At 47.2% G+C, this 14,164-nt stretch overlaps 1 protein-coding gene and 1 long non-coding RNA gene across 5 annotated transcripts; one reads left to right on the top strand and one right to left on the bottom strand.

Moving 5' to 3' along the window:
* The first annotated feature begins 3,756 nt into the window (after positions 1–3,756).
* On the top strand, positions 3,757–10,475 carry LOC123104539 (uncharacterized). 4 transcript variants are annotated; one of them, XR_006450427.1, is made up of 5 exons: positions 3,757–4,122; positions 4,484–4,683; positions 9,365–9,494; positions 9,641–9,707; positions 10,005–10,475. It is a non-coding gene; the product is annotated as an uncharacterized lncRNA (long non-coding RNA). The 4 variants fall into 4 exon arrangements; XR_006450426.1 differs by having other exon boundaries at positions 9,578–9,707; XR_006450424.1 differs by lacking the exon at positions 4,484–4,683.
* Positions 10,476–10,817: 342 nt separating this feature from the next.
* LOC123107507 (keratin, type I cytoskeletal 13) lies at positions 10,818–12,835 on the bottom strand. The gene is made up of 7 exons (XM_044529493.1): positions 12,607–12,835; positions 12,401–12,511; positions 12,194–12,253; positions 12,022–12,090; positions 11,700–11,846; positions 11,429–11,604; positions 10,818–11,160 (listed from the first exon to the last, which is right to left on the bottom strand). The coding sequence occupies exons 1-7, from the start codon at positions 12,669–12,671 to the stop codon at positions 11,108–11,110; spliced, it is 681 nt and encodes a 226-aa protein (XP_044385428.1). The 5' UTR covers positions 12,672–12,835; the 3' UTR covers positions 10,818–11,107.
* Between the last annotated feature and the right edge of the window lie 1,329 nt (positions 12,836–14,164).

Genomic DNA, 14,164 nt, shown 5'->3' with positions numbered 1-14,164 from the left:
GCCTTGGCTTTGGTCCGGGTAGCTGTCGAAGGTATAGTTGCTTCGGCTGTTGATGGGTTTTGTTGTCCTTCTATCATCTGTAGATCATCGATGAACCTGCGAATGAAGGCTTGAGTTGACTGTGGACTCTGAAAAATTCCTTCGTGTATTGCTTTCCTCCTGGACGACCAGATGGCCCACAAGGTGACCGATAACAGCACAAACATGTCATGCGCCAGTGTTTCCTTCAATGTGAACAGCCAATGCTTGGCAGAAGGCTCAGTCACCATCATCATTTAATGTGCTAGCTCGTTGTCGCTCAACACCCAAACGCATCTGGATGCCTAACATTCCACCAGGGAGTGCCTCCATGAATCTGGAGCTCCAGACAAACCGCAGCTGGCCGAGTCAGTCATATGTCGGTGTGCTCTTACATCGTTGGTTGGCAAGGAATGTTTTGAAAGACGCTAGAGAAACATTCAAACCTTTGCAGGAACACTCGTTTTCCACATAGATTTCCATGCACCTTCCTCCGCATTTGTACTTGACGAGCCAGAGTTGCCCTCAAGCCACGCCTCCCTCCGTTGCTTGGTGGCCACAGGCATTATGTATGCGAATTTCACTGAAAAAATGCCACGCTTCTCATGATGCCAACTCTAGAAATCAGGCAAATTGCGGGTACATAGGGGAATCCCCATTACCACTCGAGCATCCATTGGCAGAAAAGTCGCTTCAACCTTAGTCCTGTCCCATGACGCGGACGTGTGGTCGATTAACGCTGACACTCTGGAAGGCGGGGTTGCTATCAAACACCCATACGGGCGCATCATCTCGTCCCGTGGTAGCCAATTGTCACGCCATATGTATGTAGTCTCTCTGTTGCCGCCCCGCCTGATCAATCCTTGTTTTAGGGTATCTCTTCCTTCCACTATAGCTCTCCAAACTTGGTTATGATGACCACCCAGGTTTGCTTGGAGAATGTCAAACTGTGGATAGTAAATGCTTCTAAAAAGTCTAGCACTTAAAGTATCGGGATGCTGTAATAACCGCCACACTTGCCTGGCTAGCATGGCAAGGTTGAACAATTCAAAATCCTTGAAACCGAGGCCGCCCATCCCTTTTGGTTGTGTCATTGTTTGCCAGGAGACCCAATGTGGTTTTCTTTTTCCTTCCTTGCTACCCCACCAAAACTTCCTTATCAACATATTCAGATGTTCGCATAAACCTCTAGGCAGTTTGAAGCATGACATGGAGAAAACAGGCACCGCTTGAGCAACTGATTTGAATAGAACTTCCTTGCCAACTGTTGACATGGTATTTTCAATCCATCCCTGCACCTTGCTCCACAAACAGTCCTTTAAATACTTAAAAGCCCCATTTGTTGAATTTCCAATATCTGACGGCATCCCCAAGTATTTCTCATTAAGAGTTTCATTGGGAACATTCAACAAACCTTTTATCTCCACCCGTGTGCTCTCGAGGACCCCCTTGCTAAAGAAGATCGAGGATTTTGAGTAATTAATCCGTTGCCCTGTTGCCTGACAATAAATATTCAGCACCTGGTTTACCTCAGTAGCACCCATACCATTGGCCTTGAAGAATGACAGGCTGTCATCTGCAAATAGAAGATGATTCACTGGTGGCACCGTAGGTGCTACCTGTAAACCATGCAAATTGGATGACTCTTCTCTAGATTTTAAAAGGCACGAAAGGCCCTCTGCTGCCAACAAGAACAAGTATGGAGATATTGGGTCCCCATGTCTGATTCCTCTCGAAGGTGTAAACTCTTGCAGTTTCTTCCCATTAAATAGAACAGAAAACTTCACTGTAGTTACTAGGCTCATCACAATATCCACCCATCTGTCAGTGAAGCCCAGCTTAAGCATTATAGCCCTCAAGTACTCCCACTCGACCCTGTCATAGGCTTTCATCATATCAAGCTTCAAAGCACAGGACTGATGCTTTTTGGCTTTATTCCTTTTCATAAAGTGCAAGCACTCATAAGCTGTAATGATGTTGTCCGTGATCAATTTGCCCGGGACAAAAGCCGATTGTTCCTCAGAAATGATGTCAGGTAAGACTGATTTAAGCCTGTTAGCTATTACCTTTGACACTATCTTATACAAGACATTGCATAAGCTAATGGGACGAAACTGAGCCAGTAGTGTGGGGTTTTTTTACCTTAGGGATCAAAACTAGTACCGTTTCATTGATGCACTCGGCTGACTCTGTGCCCTCCACTATTCTCAAAACCACCCTTGTAACATCATCGCCACACACTTCCCAATGGCGCTGAAAAATGTGCAGGATATCCATCAGGACCTGGAGCTTTAATAGGGAACATCTGGACTAGTGCGGTCTTGACTTCATCTCGACTATACGGAGCATTGAGTGTGTCATTCATAGCCTGAGTTACTTTGCAAGGAACAATATCAAGAACCTCATTCATATTAGAGACCCCCTCCGAGGTGTACAAATCCTCATAAAAAGAAGTTGCTAGTGCCTCCATCTCAGCTACGTTCTGTGTCATTTGTCCATCTGGGCGTTGTAGCATTTCAATTTGATTTTTCCTTCTTCTCCTACTAGCACGCAAATGGAAAAAGTATGTGTTTTTGTCCCATGCACAAGCCACTCGAACTTGGCCCGCTGCCGCCAAAGCATTTTCTCACGATGATAAAGCTCTGTCAGATGGTCAATCAGTTTCGTTTCCAAATGATTGGGCCCAGATCTGCTTGGGATCTCCCGCAGCTCCTTTAGTTGTTTCTTTAATTGCGCTATTTCCCGCCTGACGTTTATCGAAATGGGTGCGGTCCCAATGCGACAAAGTCACCTGCCAGCGACTGTAGTTTGCCCTGTAGCGCACTGACAGAATCTGTCGCCGCTCCTGCCCATGTTGTCTCTACTACTGCCGGCAATGCCTCGTCCCTCTCCCAACATATTTCATACTTAAAAGGCCGTGGACCCTTCCGCACGTCACTATAACGCAACAGCAGCGGTACGTGATCTGATGCTGCCGTGGTCAAGTGTTTTAGCTCTGCTCCTGGAAAAGCAATGGACCAAGCTGGATTGGCGACTCCTCTATCCAATCTGACTCTTGTGTATGTACCTCATGTAACCTTCTTTTCAAACGTCCAGCTTGTCCCTGAGTAACCGATGTCAGACAGACCGCAAGTATCTAGTGCATCACGGAACAGGTCCACAGGTCCATCTGAGCTTGGCTTCGATTCCCAACACCATCATGTTCATGTGCGTGGATAACCTCATTAAAATCACCCACCACCAGCCACGACATGGTGCTCGGTTCTGCAATACCACGGAGGATATCCCGCGTTTTGTAACGTTCATTAGTTTTTGCCTCTCCATAGACGAAAGTAACCCTAGTATGAATGTCAACCATCTCATCAACTATAACATCAATGTGATACTCTGAGTAACCCACAACCTCAAGCTTTATTTCTTCATTCCAAAAAAATACCTAATCCTCCACTTCTACCAGAACTGCTTACAGCAAAGCTTTTATTATAGCCTAAAGAACCAACCAAATTTTCAACTCGAGAACCTTCTATTTGTGTTTCAAGGATACATCATACTCCTTCCGTCCGGAAATACTTGTCCTAAAAATGGATGTATCTATAACTAAAATAAGTCTAGATACAACCATTTCTACGACAAGTATTTCCGAACGGAGGGAGTACATGTGATAGAGGGGGCATGTTGCCTCGTGAAAAAAAAACATAAAAAGGAGGCTGTGGCCTCGCGCAAGATGGGCCAGCCTCCCGCAGATCGCCCCGAAGCAATCCCCTCCCCATCGGCGCCCCCACTCCTGTCGCATCGATGACAAGCCCCTCATGATGACGCCGCCTCCCCACCGGTGCCATGCCGGCGCCCATCTCCACTTCCCATCGCCGCCCAACACCAGCAAACAATGATGAGGTCGAGCCAGCGCCCGCATCGCCGCACTTCGGTGGCCAACAGCCGCCTCTGCTACCCCGCCCCAGGCATCGCCGATCCAGGTGACCAGGCCGACCCCGAAAGCGCCATCTCGCGCCTCATCTCTGCCTCCACCAGCGGGAGCGGGCCCGACGGTAACAGTGGCAGCGCGGCCGCGTTCAACGCTGGGAACTCGCCCTCCGCCCCTGCCAGGTGGGTCTGAATAACTACTGTCGCCCCGTCCCGCCCGATTCCGTTGATGATTTGTTTGTTGCCGTACTGAGTAATGGCCATTGGATTTGAATTTCTGGAGCTTTCGACCATGGATGCCTGTTTCCCCTTCCTCTATGTTCCCTCTCTGGAGATTGGATAGATTGGCAGTTTTTAACTGACAGATTGATCCACCTAATTGCATTTCTAGCTCAGTCGCACGATATAGCTGCATCGACTTGTTAGTATTTTAGGCCAGAATCATACACACAACTAGGCCACGGTGGAAGAGATGAACACACAGAGACGTACATTTTGGGATGCCTTGAACAGCGTCTTTTCTGAACTTTTTCCTTTTATTCAGAGAACGGAGTAATCCCCAACAGACTGGTGAACCGGGTTTCTGCACAACTGTATTGCTGACTGATTGTCAATTTTCGGTGACACTGGATCCACCTCCTTCATCAAATCAGACACAGTCCCTGACATGCGGCCGCTGCACCAGCAATGTACTCTGCCTCGCATGAGGAAGTAGCCACAACCTTCTGTTTCTGAGACAACCAGGTAATCAAGTTTGATACTAACTAAAAAACAACCTCACTGGTGCTTTATCTATCATCCACATCCCTGGCATGGTCAATATCAGAGTAGCCGCCCAGCTGCAATCCCATTTCACTGAACTTATAAACAACTCCATAATCCAGAGTACCTTCAACATACCTCAAGATCTGTTTGACAGAAGCCATATACTCTGTTGTGGGCGACTCCATGAATCGACTCACAATGCCAAACTACGTATGCTATATCAGGGCGAGAATGGACTAGGTAGTACAAGCTACCAACAATGCTACGATACATTGTCGCATCAACAGAAGGATTCTTGCTATGCTTGCTCAATTTCTGCCTTGGCTCCTTGTGAACTTTGGTTGAATAACAACCTGCCATACCGCACCTCTCCAGAATCCGAGCTGCATAAGATGACTGGCTAATGGTGATAGCAATTTGAGTTTGTTTTACCTCGATCCCGAGATAATAGCTTAGCAGGCGCAAGTCACTCATGCAGAATTTCTTCTTCATCTGCTCTTTAATCTTGGCAATCTCCTTGCTGCTGCCTCCTGTACATATGAGGTTATCCACATACACCCCAACCAGCAGAGTTGAATTCCCACTGAACTTCTTGTGTGCAGCATGTAATGGGCATTTTTCAAACCCCATTGAGACTAGTGTCTGATCAAGTTTTTAGTTCCAGGCACGCGGTGCTTGTCACAGCCCATAGAGATCCTTGCTCAGCTTCAGCACCTTATCCTCTTCACCTTTCTTCTACCCAGGTGGCTGAGTCACATACACCTCCTCGTAAAGATCGCCGTTTAAAAATGCAGACTTGACATTCAGATGGTGAAGCTCCCACTTCTCTTGCGCTGCTAGTGCTATCAGAAAACACACTATCTTGAGTCTTGCAACTGGCGCAAAAACTTCCTCAAAATCAATCCCTGGATGTTGCACACATCCCTTCTCTACTAGGCGTGCTTTGTAGTACTTAACAACCCTTCCAGCTGGATCCTTCTTCAGTTTATAAACCCATTTGAGGCCTATAGCTTTCTGTCCGGGTGGAAGTGTGGTGAGCTGCCAAGTGTTGTTACTCCTGATCGACTCAGGCTCCTCTTCCATAGCGCACCACCACTTGTGCTCTTTGGTGGCCTCTCTTTGATCAGAAGGTTCTCGTGACCCCATGAGACAGAGTTCTGAACTTGCTTCCACTTGTATTGTTTCCTCAAACAGATCATCAAGTAGCATGTATCTTCTCTGCCCCTCAGTTGGAGTTGGAAGCGATGCATCAGTCGGTGGCGAAACAAAGTTGGGTCACCAAGGTGAGGGAGTGATCTCACTTGATGTTGGTGTGTTCGGAGTTGTAGGTGTGCCTGTGGTGGAGTCAGACTTCACACCTCCTGCTGCTGATGTCCTAATTTCTTCAGGTTCAGAAATAGGGACAGTGTACTGTACTGAAAATGTACCCATTGATGGTGTTAAATTTTCCATGGTCTTTGAATCCGACTTCCACTGCTTATCTTCTGCAAATACAACATCTCGAGAGACACACAACTTCTTCTTCTCTGGATCATACATCCGTTAGGCTTTAGGCTTTGGTTCATATATATCCAATAAAAACCATGGCAGAGCTCCGATCAGCCAGCTTGGGGAGATGACCACCCACCTTTTTCGCATACCTGACACACCCAAAGGTTCTCAGGTGTTCAACACTTGGTTTCTTCCCATGCATTACTTCATACGAAGTCATCCCAACTAGACTCATGGTCGGAGCTCGATTCAAAAGGTAAACAGCAGCTACCACTGCTTCTCCCCAAAATGCTCCAGGGGTTCAGGGGCAACCCCTTATTTTTCATCATGCTTCCCGCCATATTGATCACTGTCTGGTTCCTGCGCTCGACCACACCATTTTGTTGTGGCGAATACGGCGCGGTGAGGTAGTGAGTGATACCAAGCTCTTCACAATACTTCTCAAACTCTCTTGAAGTAAATTCACCACCTCTATCTGTCCTGAGTGCTCTGAGCTTCACATCTTTCTTGAGCTTAACTGCAGCTTTTACTTTCTTCAAAGCAGCAAATGCCTCATATTTGCTTCGGATCAGCTCCACCCACATAAAATGTGAGTTGTCGTCGACCAACAAGAGGGAGTACTGTTTTCCAGTAAATGTTGGTGGTGAGACTGGACCACAGAGCTCCCATGCATCAGCTCTAGCGACTGCTCTGCTCAGTAGCTAGCTGCTGCAGGGAATGGTGTGCGCCATTGCTCTCCTAGCATGCAACCATCACAAACTTTGTCAACCAGATCCACGTACGGCATTCCTCGCACCATTCCTTTCGACGCGAGGGTCTTCAATGCATGAAATTAATATGGCCATAATGGGCATGCCATAACCAGGACTCATCCTTGGTCTTTGTCAAGAGGCATTCAGGATGTGCAAGATTGTCATTCAGAATATACAATCGATTGTGCGACCTCTTCACTCTGGCCAGTAGCTTCCAATCTCAATTTCAGTCTTGCAACCAATCTCATCTAGCTGCCCTACACTGATTATATTGCTCTTTAGCCTTGGAATGAAATATACCTCTGTCAACAGCTTGTGCTCTCCAATCTGACCTTCAAATAGAACTGACCCACGACCACAAATGTCCACCGTTCACCCATCACCAAATTTCATTGTCCCCTTCACGACACTATCATGCTCAGCAGACCTCCCCACATCGCCTGACATGTAACTGCAGGAAATATGGGTGTGCTAGCTAGTGCTTAATGAGGATTCAGTTTATATCCTTAAGATACTTGATGAGCTACATACTTCTTCGAGTTGGCTCACAAGCAGTACTAAACATGTGCACATAATGGTGAGTTTATTGTCAAGGAGTATATCTTTAGCTCTACACATTCTTGATTCATCATTGGAAAAGGTGACAATTTCAGCTGCTAGACTATGGGATCCTGGCATTTTTCAAGTAGGATTCCTTGCAAATCTGCAACTGCTTGACTGCTTACAATTTTGTATCTGCTATACCATGGGTTGGGTCTTGTACATGTGATGGGGTTAGCCTTGGCATAAATGGATTAGATGCTGCTTTTTCTGTCTTTGGTACAGTACGCTCATGGAGATGAAAGGCATTTAGTCATCTGTGCAATATGATGCAGAGCTTGCATTTCGTGATTGACAAATGGTCACCATGGAACCGTAGTGGTTTTAGTCCTGGTCAGCGACGGCGTGGTTCTATGCAGAGGCAAAGTTGTCGTGAATATGGATCAAACGGGGCCTATGCAGAGGCAAAGTTGTCGCCTGGCTGTAAGATTCAAAAGCATGTTCAACAGCTTTTTTGGGATCCAAGTGGCTGCAGTTTAATTTTTTCCTGGTCTGAAATCTCCATCATCCGTACGAAGCTGTGTACAGTGGGACCTGAGTGGCTTGAACTTCTCTATTTGTTTGGTGCTTTGCTCCGTCCACCTGTGGTCTATGATGATGCTGCTTACACCAAGTTTCTACTTACCCAGTTTGATAGAAGTCTAGTGGGCAAATGGTTAACACTAGAGGTGCTTATGATGGTACGAGTATCCGCTGCTAGCTTACTGGATACCATCTGATGGAAAGTGCCATTGCAACTAGAGCACTTTAGCTGGCCCTTGGGTTCCTGATTTTTTCCTTACCAACTTGTTCTGTTGCCATCCTCGAGCAGCATGTCATTTGGATGTCATTGTTTTTCGTCAGCATATTCCTCCAAGTGCCATGGGATCCTGGCGGTATACAAAGCCGCAACTTGAGGGCATGCCACGTTTCAAGGGGGCACGAGTGTAACACTCGTGCCTGTTGGGAGTCTGGGGTCTGCAGATCATGGTCCTTGGGCCATGTCGACACAGGCTGATAACCAGACCTGCAACTACAAAAGGAAAGCATCATCAGCTAGATGGTCTCACCCCTGCCACTGCCTACCCGAGGCTCTACAAACACAGAAAAACGAGAAACATAACTGTAGCCGAATGGTTACACAATAGAAGATGGATTTCATACATAAAGATGAACCCTGACTCTGAAGTCTGCCGTGAATACATTGATTTCTGGCACAAATCTTCAGTCATCTTGCTCTCAGGAATTGGATAAGGTCGATTGGAAGTGGACTGACGATGGGAAAAACTCCCTCCGTCCAAAAAAGCTTATTCCTTAAATGAATGTATTTAGCATCAAGTTAGTGCTAGATACATCCATTTGAGGGACAAGCTTGGGACAAGCTTTTTCGGACGGAGGGAGTATACTGCAAGTGAACTGAGGATAAGGTCGATGCATCGTCATCCCTACTGTAGCTATTTGAGTATCTGACCACAAGTTTGTTGCTACAGTATCATTCAAGTTATCATTCAGAACCATTTGCTGCGGGTACATATAGTCGTGGTATGAACCTGTAGTAAGCAGTCATATACTTTGAGAATTTCCCATGAATAATAAATCAATTGCCCAATATTTTGCTTGCAGTCATTCACAATGGTTAGCGCTCTATAGAATCACAGTTCTCATGTTTTTTTTGAGCTGAAGTTGAGTTCTCATGTTTGTTCTGGATAGGTTGTTTTGGTCATATGATTATGATTCGGTCATATGGACCTTTTGAATTCATAAGCTCGTGCTTTCCTTTTCTTTTTTACATATGATGTCTGTAACGTATTTGATTGTCTGCCTTTTCCCCATTCCAGAAACTCGTATACCTGAACAGCATCAAAAGGAACGAAGGCACTGTCACGCAGTATGAGAACATGCTTGCATAGAGGAAGACTTGCCGCCCTAGCGATACTGGTCTCTGGTGGAATTGTGTTGGTGATTTTGGTAAGCAATGAGCATTTAACATCTCAGCGTCAGCTTTTTATCCTTTTTCGATGTTGCGTGAATCTCTTTAACTATGTCTTCAGGCCTGCGCTCTTTATAACAACTACTGGTGGCCAATGTTAACAAGTTAGAGACATTTTGTGCAGTTCTGATGCCACTCATATTTTTCCTGGGCGCCGATTCTCCATCGATCATGTCAAATGAGGGTGGTGGGTAAGTGATGATCCTTCCGTGCCTCAACTGGTAGCCCTACTGTTGCTTCACTATGAATCACACTTGTCAAAAACTAATAATTCAGAACAGTTTTTACTCCAAAAGACATGCCTCATCCTAGTGACACAGATAGTACTTGTAATGTTTTCTCAAAACAAAACAAAAAATTGACAAGAAATTTGGATTTTAAATGATGGCTAATATATTGCAGAACATCTGTGATGAACAAAAGCTCATACCTTATTGCTTCCCTTAAGTTCTTCTTTTTACATGCTAAAAATAATACTGTCCTTGTAGTTTCCCCTGACACAATTTCGCCACTGCAAGTGAGTGAACTTCACCAAGTTCCTGATGGGCGCATCGATCGTGGGTAGCATCGCGTCTATGCCACCAATCCTGAAGCACGCCGCAGTCATCGGGTAGGGCTTGCTGATGAAGGAGCTGTCCTCCGTCGTATGTGGTTCCTTCAGAAGAACTCCGAGGACGAGGAGTGCATCTCCTTCTGATCTCCGGCGCTTCATCCTCTCCTGAACTTGTGATCTGCGCGCGATGCGGTTCCTCGCTAGAGATAGGGATCGTCAAATTGTGAAAGTCTACCGTACAATTTGGAGCACTGGTGTTTGTCCTTGTTTAGGAGTACCAGTGAAGTGAGTCATTTTGAGTTGCATGTAGAGTTATCCTCCTCCTGCTGGTACATGATGTTTTTGGTTAGGCTGTTGACCTCACTTGCATCACTTATTAGCTGTATAGCTTTGGCCATTTTATTTCTTTTCGTTTCCTCTCGCTGTGCCTCGAGTAGTTTGTAGCAGTGTAGTAGTAGTAGTTGCCACGAGAAGAAGAGGAGTGCATTTTTTCTAATGCGTGTTAAGAAGTAGATGTACTATCTAGGAGTACTTGCCTAGTCTAGTTGAGGGTGGTGAAAGATGACTTTACCTGCTAGGCTAGGATAGAGGCTAGAGGCTAGGCTTGTAAGGAAGAGAATAGTACTACTAGTATGTCAGTGTGATTATTTTATGGGCTAGGGTGTGAATATGTCAGGAGTAGAATGGCATTGATACGAGGAAAACAAAAAGAATGAATTCATTCACAAACTCTTGTAAAAAATTGATCGACCAAGATAATCCAGATTTAATTCATTGACCAGGATAATACCAAGAGAGGCAAAGCATAAGAAGGCACAATTTTAGCAGCACAATCATCAGAGTTTAGCACTCGAATAGTATTTCATGTCTCAAAATTAAAGATAGGAGGGGGCATAACAGCCTCGAATTGCAAATGATACAGAGCATTCAAGCATGAACATGCATTTGAAGGAAAAGACAAATAGTTATCGCGCGATGGTAATTGGAGATTCTTGCATGATCCTATTTCCTCTTGCTGAGAAGACAGAGTAGTAGCCTCTACTTGGGGGGGCTGCCCGCCGCCGGGGGTGCTGCAGGAGGAGGCGTCGTGCCTGCATAAAACTTTGTTTTAGTACCACCAGTATAATGTGCTGCCTCAATTCACAGGGGGCAAATCATCAAATCAAATCTACTTCTAGAGAGAGGCAGAGGGTATGCATGTAGACCGCTGATCCAAAAGCCCAAAGCATAGAGCAACAAAGGGTGTAGGGCTGTAGGCTAGTCTACCGATCGATATCCATATGCATGAGTACTAGTACTGGACTACATGAATACATGAACACACAGAGAAAGAGAAAGAGAAAGAGGAGAAAGACAAACCCTTGGCCTTGTCCAGACGAAGATTGGCGCGTACTTCCTTGGCAGCTTCGTGCACGACGAAGTCGTGCACGTAGCCCCCAATCAGAGTGGCGCCCGCAAAAGTGAAGGCGACGGCGGATCCAAACATCGTGTAAATTGTAGTAACAAGTTTCTCTTTGGATCGCACTTGGTTCATGCTGCAAACAGTAGACAAGGAAAAGATTAGATGAGTCTACTGGAGAAGACTATGGGCATGGAGAGAGGGAATGGTAGAAAAGATGAGGAAACTCACGCGGCTTCCAGCTTAACGCTCGTTATTTCCGCCATCAGCTTCTCATCCACCTCGGCGAGGGTGTTGTAGCAGCCCCGCACCCTCCCCACCTCGGTGAATACATCCGTCCGCAGGTCCGCCACCGCAGCGCATCCGCATCCACCGCTCCTGCATGCATGCGACGTCAAGGTCAAGTAAAACAAAAAAAACCGATCTTTCTCGCTTGGATGGGACCGAGCGACCAAGCACCAATACATCAATCAAGCAACTTGACAATACAGTAGCGCGCTGGGCGACGAGGAAGCACGAAAAGACGGAAGATGCATGGGTTTTTAGTTCTTACCCGTTGCCTGAGCCGGTGACCGCGCCGCCGCCGCCGTTGGCCGGAGCCCCACCTCCGCTCGCTCCACCCCTGCAATGGTCGGTCGCGACAAAAGAGTCAATCTTTGCGCCAAAAGTTGCATCGAGAAGAAGAAAAGAAAAGAAAAACATGGAGGACGAGGGCCGGATCTAACCCGCCGTTCGCCGCCCCTCGTCCATTCGCTGGCCCGCCGCCGTTCGTCTTCGTCGGAACCCTGCATGCATGGAGATAAATATCAGAACTTTCACGATAGGGCCGGGGGATCAACGAGAACCGACGGGATCAAAAAAAGCCACGCCATCGAAAAGTTGCATCGCGAAGAAGAACAGGAAGAAGAAGAAGGAGAAGCAGGAGATCTCACCCGCTGGTGTTTGCGGCGGTCCCGCCGGTCGTCGCACCGCGGCCGGTGGCTGCAGCCTCGCCGACGGTGGTTGGGTCGGTCGAGAACCTTCGCGCGCCGCGCCCGCGCTCCCTGGAACAGAAACACAAGGCGGAGTGAGAAAAGGGCACGGGACGGGAAGAAGCGACGGGTGGAGGAGGAGGAGGAGGAGGACAGGTTGCGCTTACCCGAGCAAGCTGCGGCGGATGGCGCCGGAGAGGAGGTGGGAGCGTGCGCGGAGGAGGACGGCCATCTCGTTCTCGTCTCGTCGCTGAAAGAGAAGGGAGGAGGGTGGCGGCGCGGAGAGGGAGGAGGATGAATGATTGAGCTGGGCGTGGCTTGTCGTCTTATAGCGGCGCCAGGGCTTCTCGGCCTCCCTCCCTCCCTCGCTCCGGTGCTGCTGTCCTGTCCGGTCCTCTGCGGTCAAAAGATTTTTGTTTCCGTTGGAGCCTTTCTTTTCTTCTTTCTGTGGTCTATCTTATCTGTTACACGGAGGGGAGGCGAGGGGAGGGCGGGACGCGGTTTTGGGATTCCCGCCTTGCAGCTCAAACTCAATCTGTGCATCCACTTGGTCAGTTTCCCTCCGCCTCGTGCCAAAACTCATAAACGGCTCGCTCCGCGCTTGCCAGCGCCACGCCAAGACGTGTATGCATGCACCATGCACCAGGATGCCGCTCCTCATGCAAATCATGGGTTTACTTTAGACAGTGCCATGAATTAGAGCATCTACGACCGGCACCTCAAACCCCTCTCAAACATTCTAGACAGTTTTTCTTTTTGACTTTTTCTAGGCGAAACAATGGATTCCGATGTTTCGTCACACGAGGAGTATGGACCAACGGAGCTTCATGAAATTGCTCAAGATGAGTTCTTCGATTCGTTGGATTCAGGAGAACAAGTCGAAATGATCATGCTCATAAGCGTCCAACCGGAGATGGACTCGGAGGTGGAGCACATTCTCAACTTTAAGGGCTCGATCAAAGGGAGATCAGCTATTAACCCGGATAGGGTCTCTCGAGCTTCCTTCTACTGCTTGGACACGGATGGCATCCGACAGTCGTTCATCACGTTGGCCAGCTGTGACCCGGGATTCAATTTCATTTTAGCATGTTTAGATTGTTTAACTGAGTTTTTTTTTTGCTTTGTTGCATTGTTTAATAGTTGAGTTGTGTTGAATTTGTGCGCTATACTATATGATACGCTTGTATGGATTGCATGGGTTTGAGGGTTTACATTTCACGAGTGTGGTTCCTTCGGCATGACATATGAGGGGTCATCTGGCGTTGTCCGATCTCGCATAGATGCTCCTAGTTAGCCCAAGTCACGTGAGAGATCCTGGGAAACGGCCATCCCTGAACACCAATCGATCAAAAATATGCTCTTGGAAGAAGGTCAAAAACCGCTCCTAATGCCCCCGATAGCCTCCCCCTCTCCTCCCCACTTCGCCGGCTCGATCAAAGGGAGAAGAGATATTAACCGCGAAAGGGTCTTTGGAGCTTCTACTCCTTGGACACTGATGGCATCCGACCAATGGTTCATCTCATTGGCCAGCCGAGACCCGGGATTCAATTTCATTCTAGCATCTTCAGATTGTTTCACTGAGATTTTTTTTTTGCTTTTGTTGCATTGTTGAATAGTTCAATTGTGATGATTTTGTGCGCTATATATATGATATGCTTGTATGGATTGCATGGGTTTGAGGGTTTGGATTTCACGAGTGTGGTTCTCTGGCAGGACATACGGCGT

Source organism: Triticum aestivum, chromosome 5A (genome assembly GCF_018294505.1).
Source record: "Triticum aestivum cultivar Chinese Spring chromosome 5A, IWGSC CS RefSeq v2.1, whole genome shotgun sequence".
NCBI lineage: Eukaryota > Viridiplantae > Streptophyta > Magnoliopsida > Poales > Poaceae > Triticum > Triticum aestivum.
This window is presented reverse-complemented; position numbering and strand designations above follow the sequence as displayed.

Excerpts from the sequence above, each read along its gene's own strand:
- LOC123107507 (XM_044529493.1), bottom strand. The coding sequence starts at position 12,671 with ATGGCCGTCCTCCTCCGCGCACGCTCCCACCTCCTCTCCGGCGCCATC. Across the intron at positions 12,254-12,400 it reads ACCGCCGCAAACACCAGCGG|GGTTCCGACGAAGACGAACG; the intron begins GTGAGATCTCCT and ends CCATGCATGCAG. Across the intron at positions 11,161-11,428 it reads TCGTCTGGACAAGGCCAAGG|GCACGACGCCTCCTCCTGCA; the intron begins GTTTGTCTTTCT and ends AGTTTTATGCAG.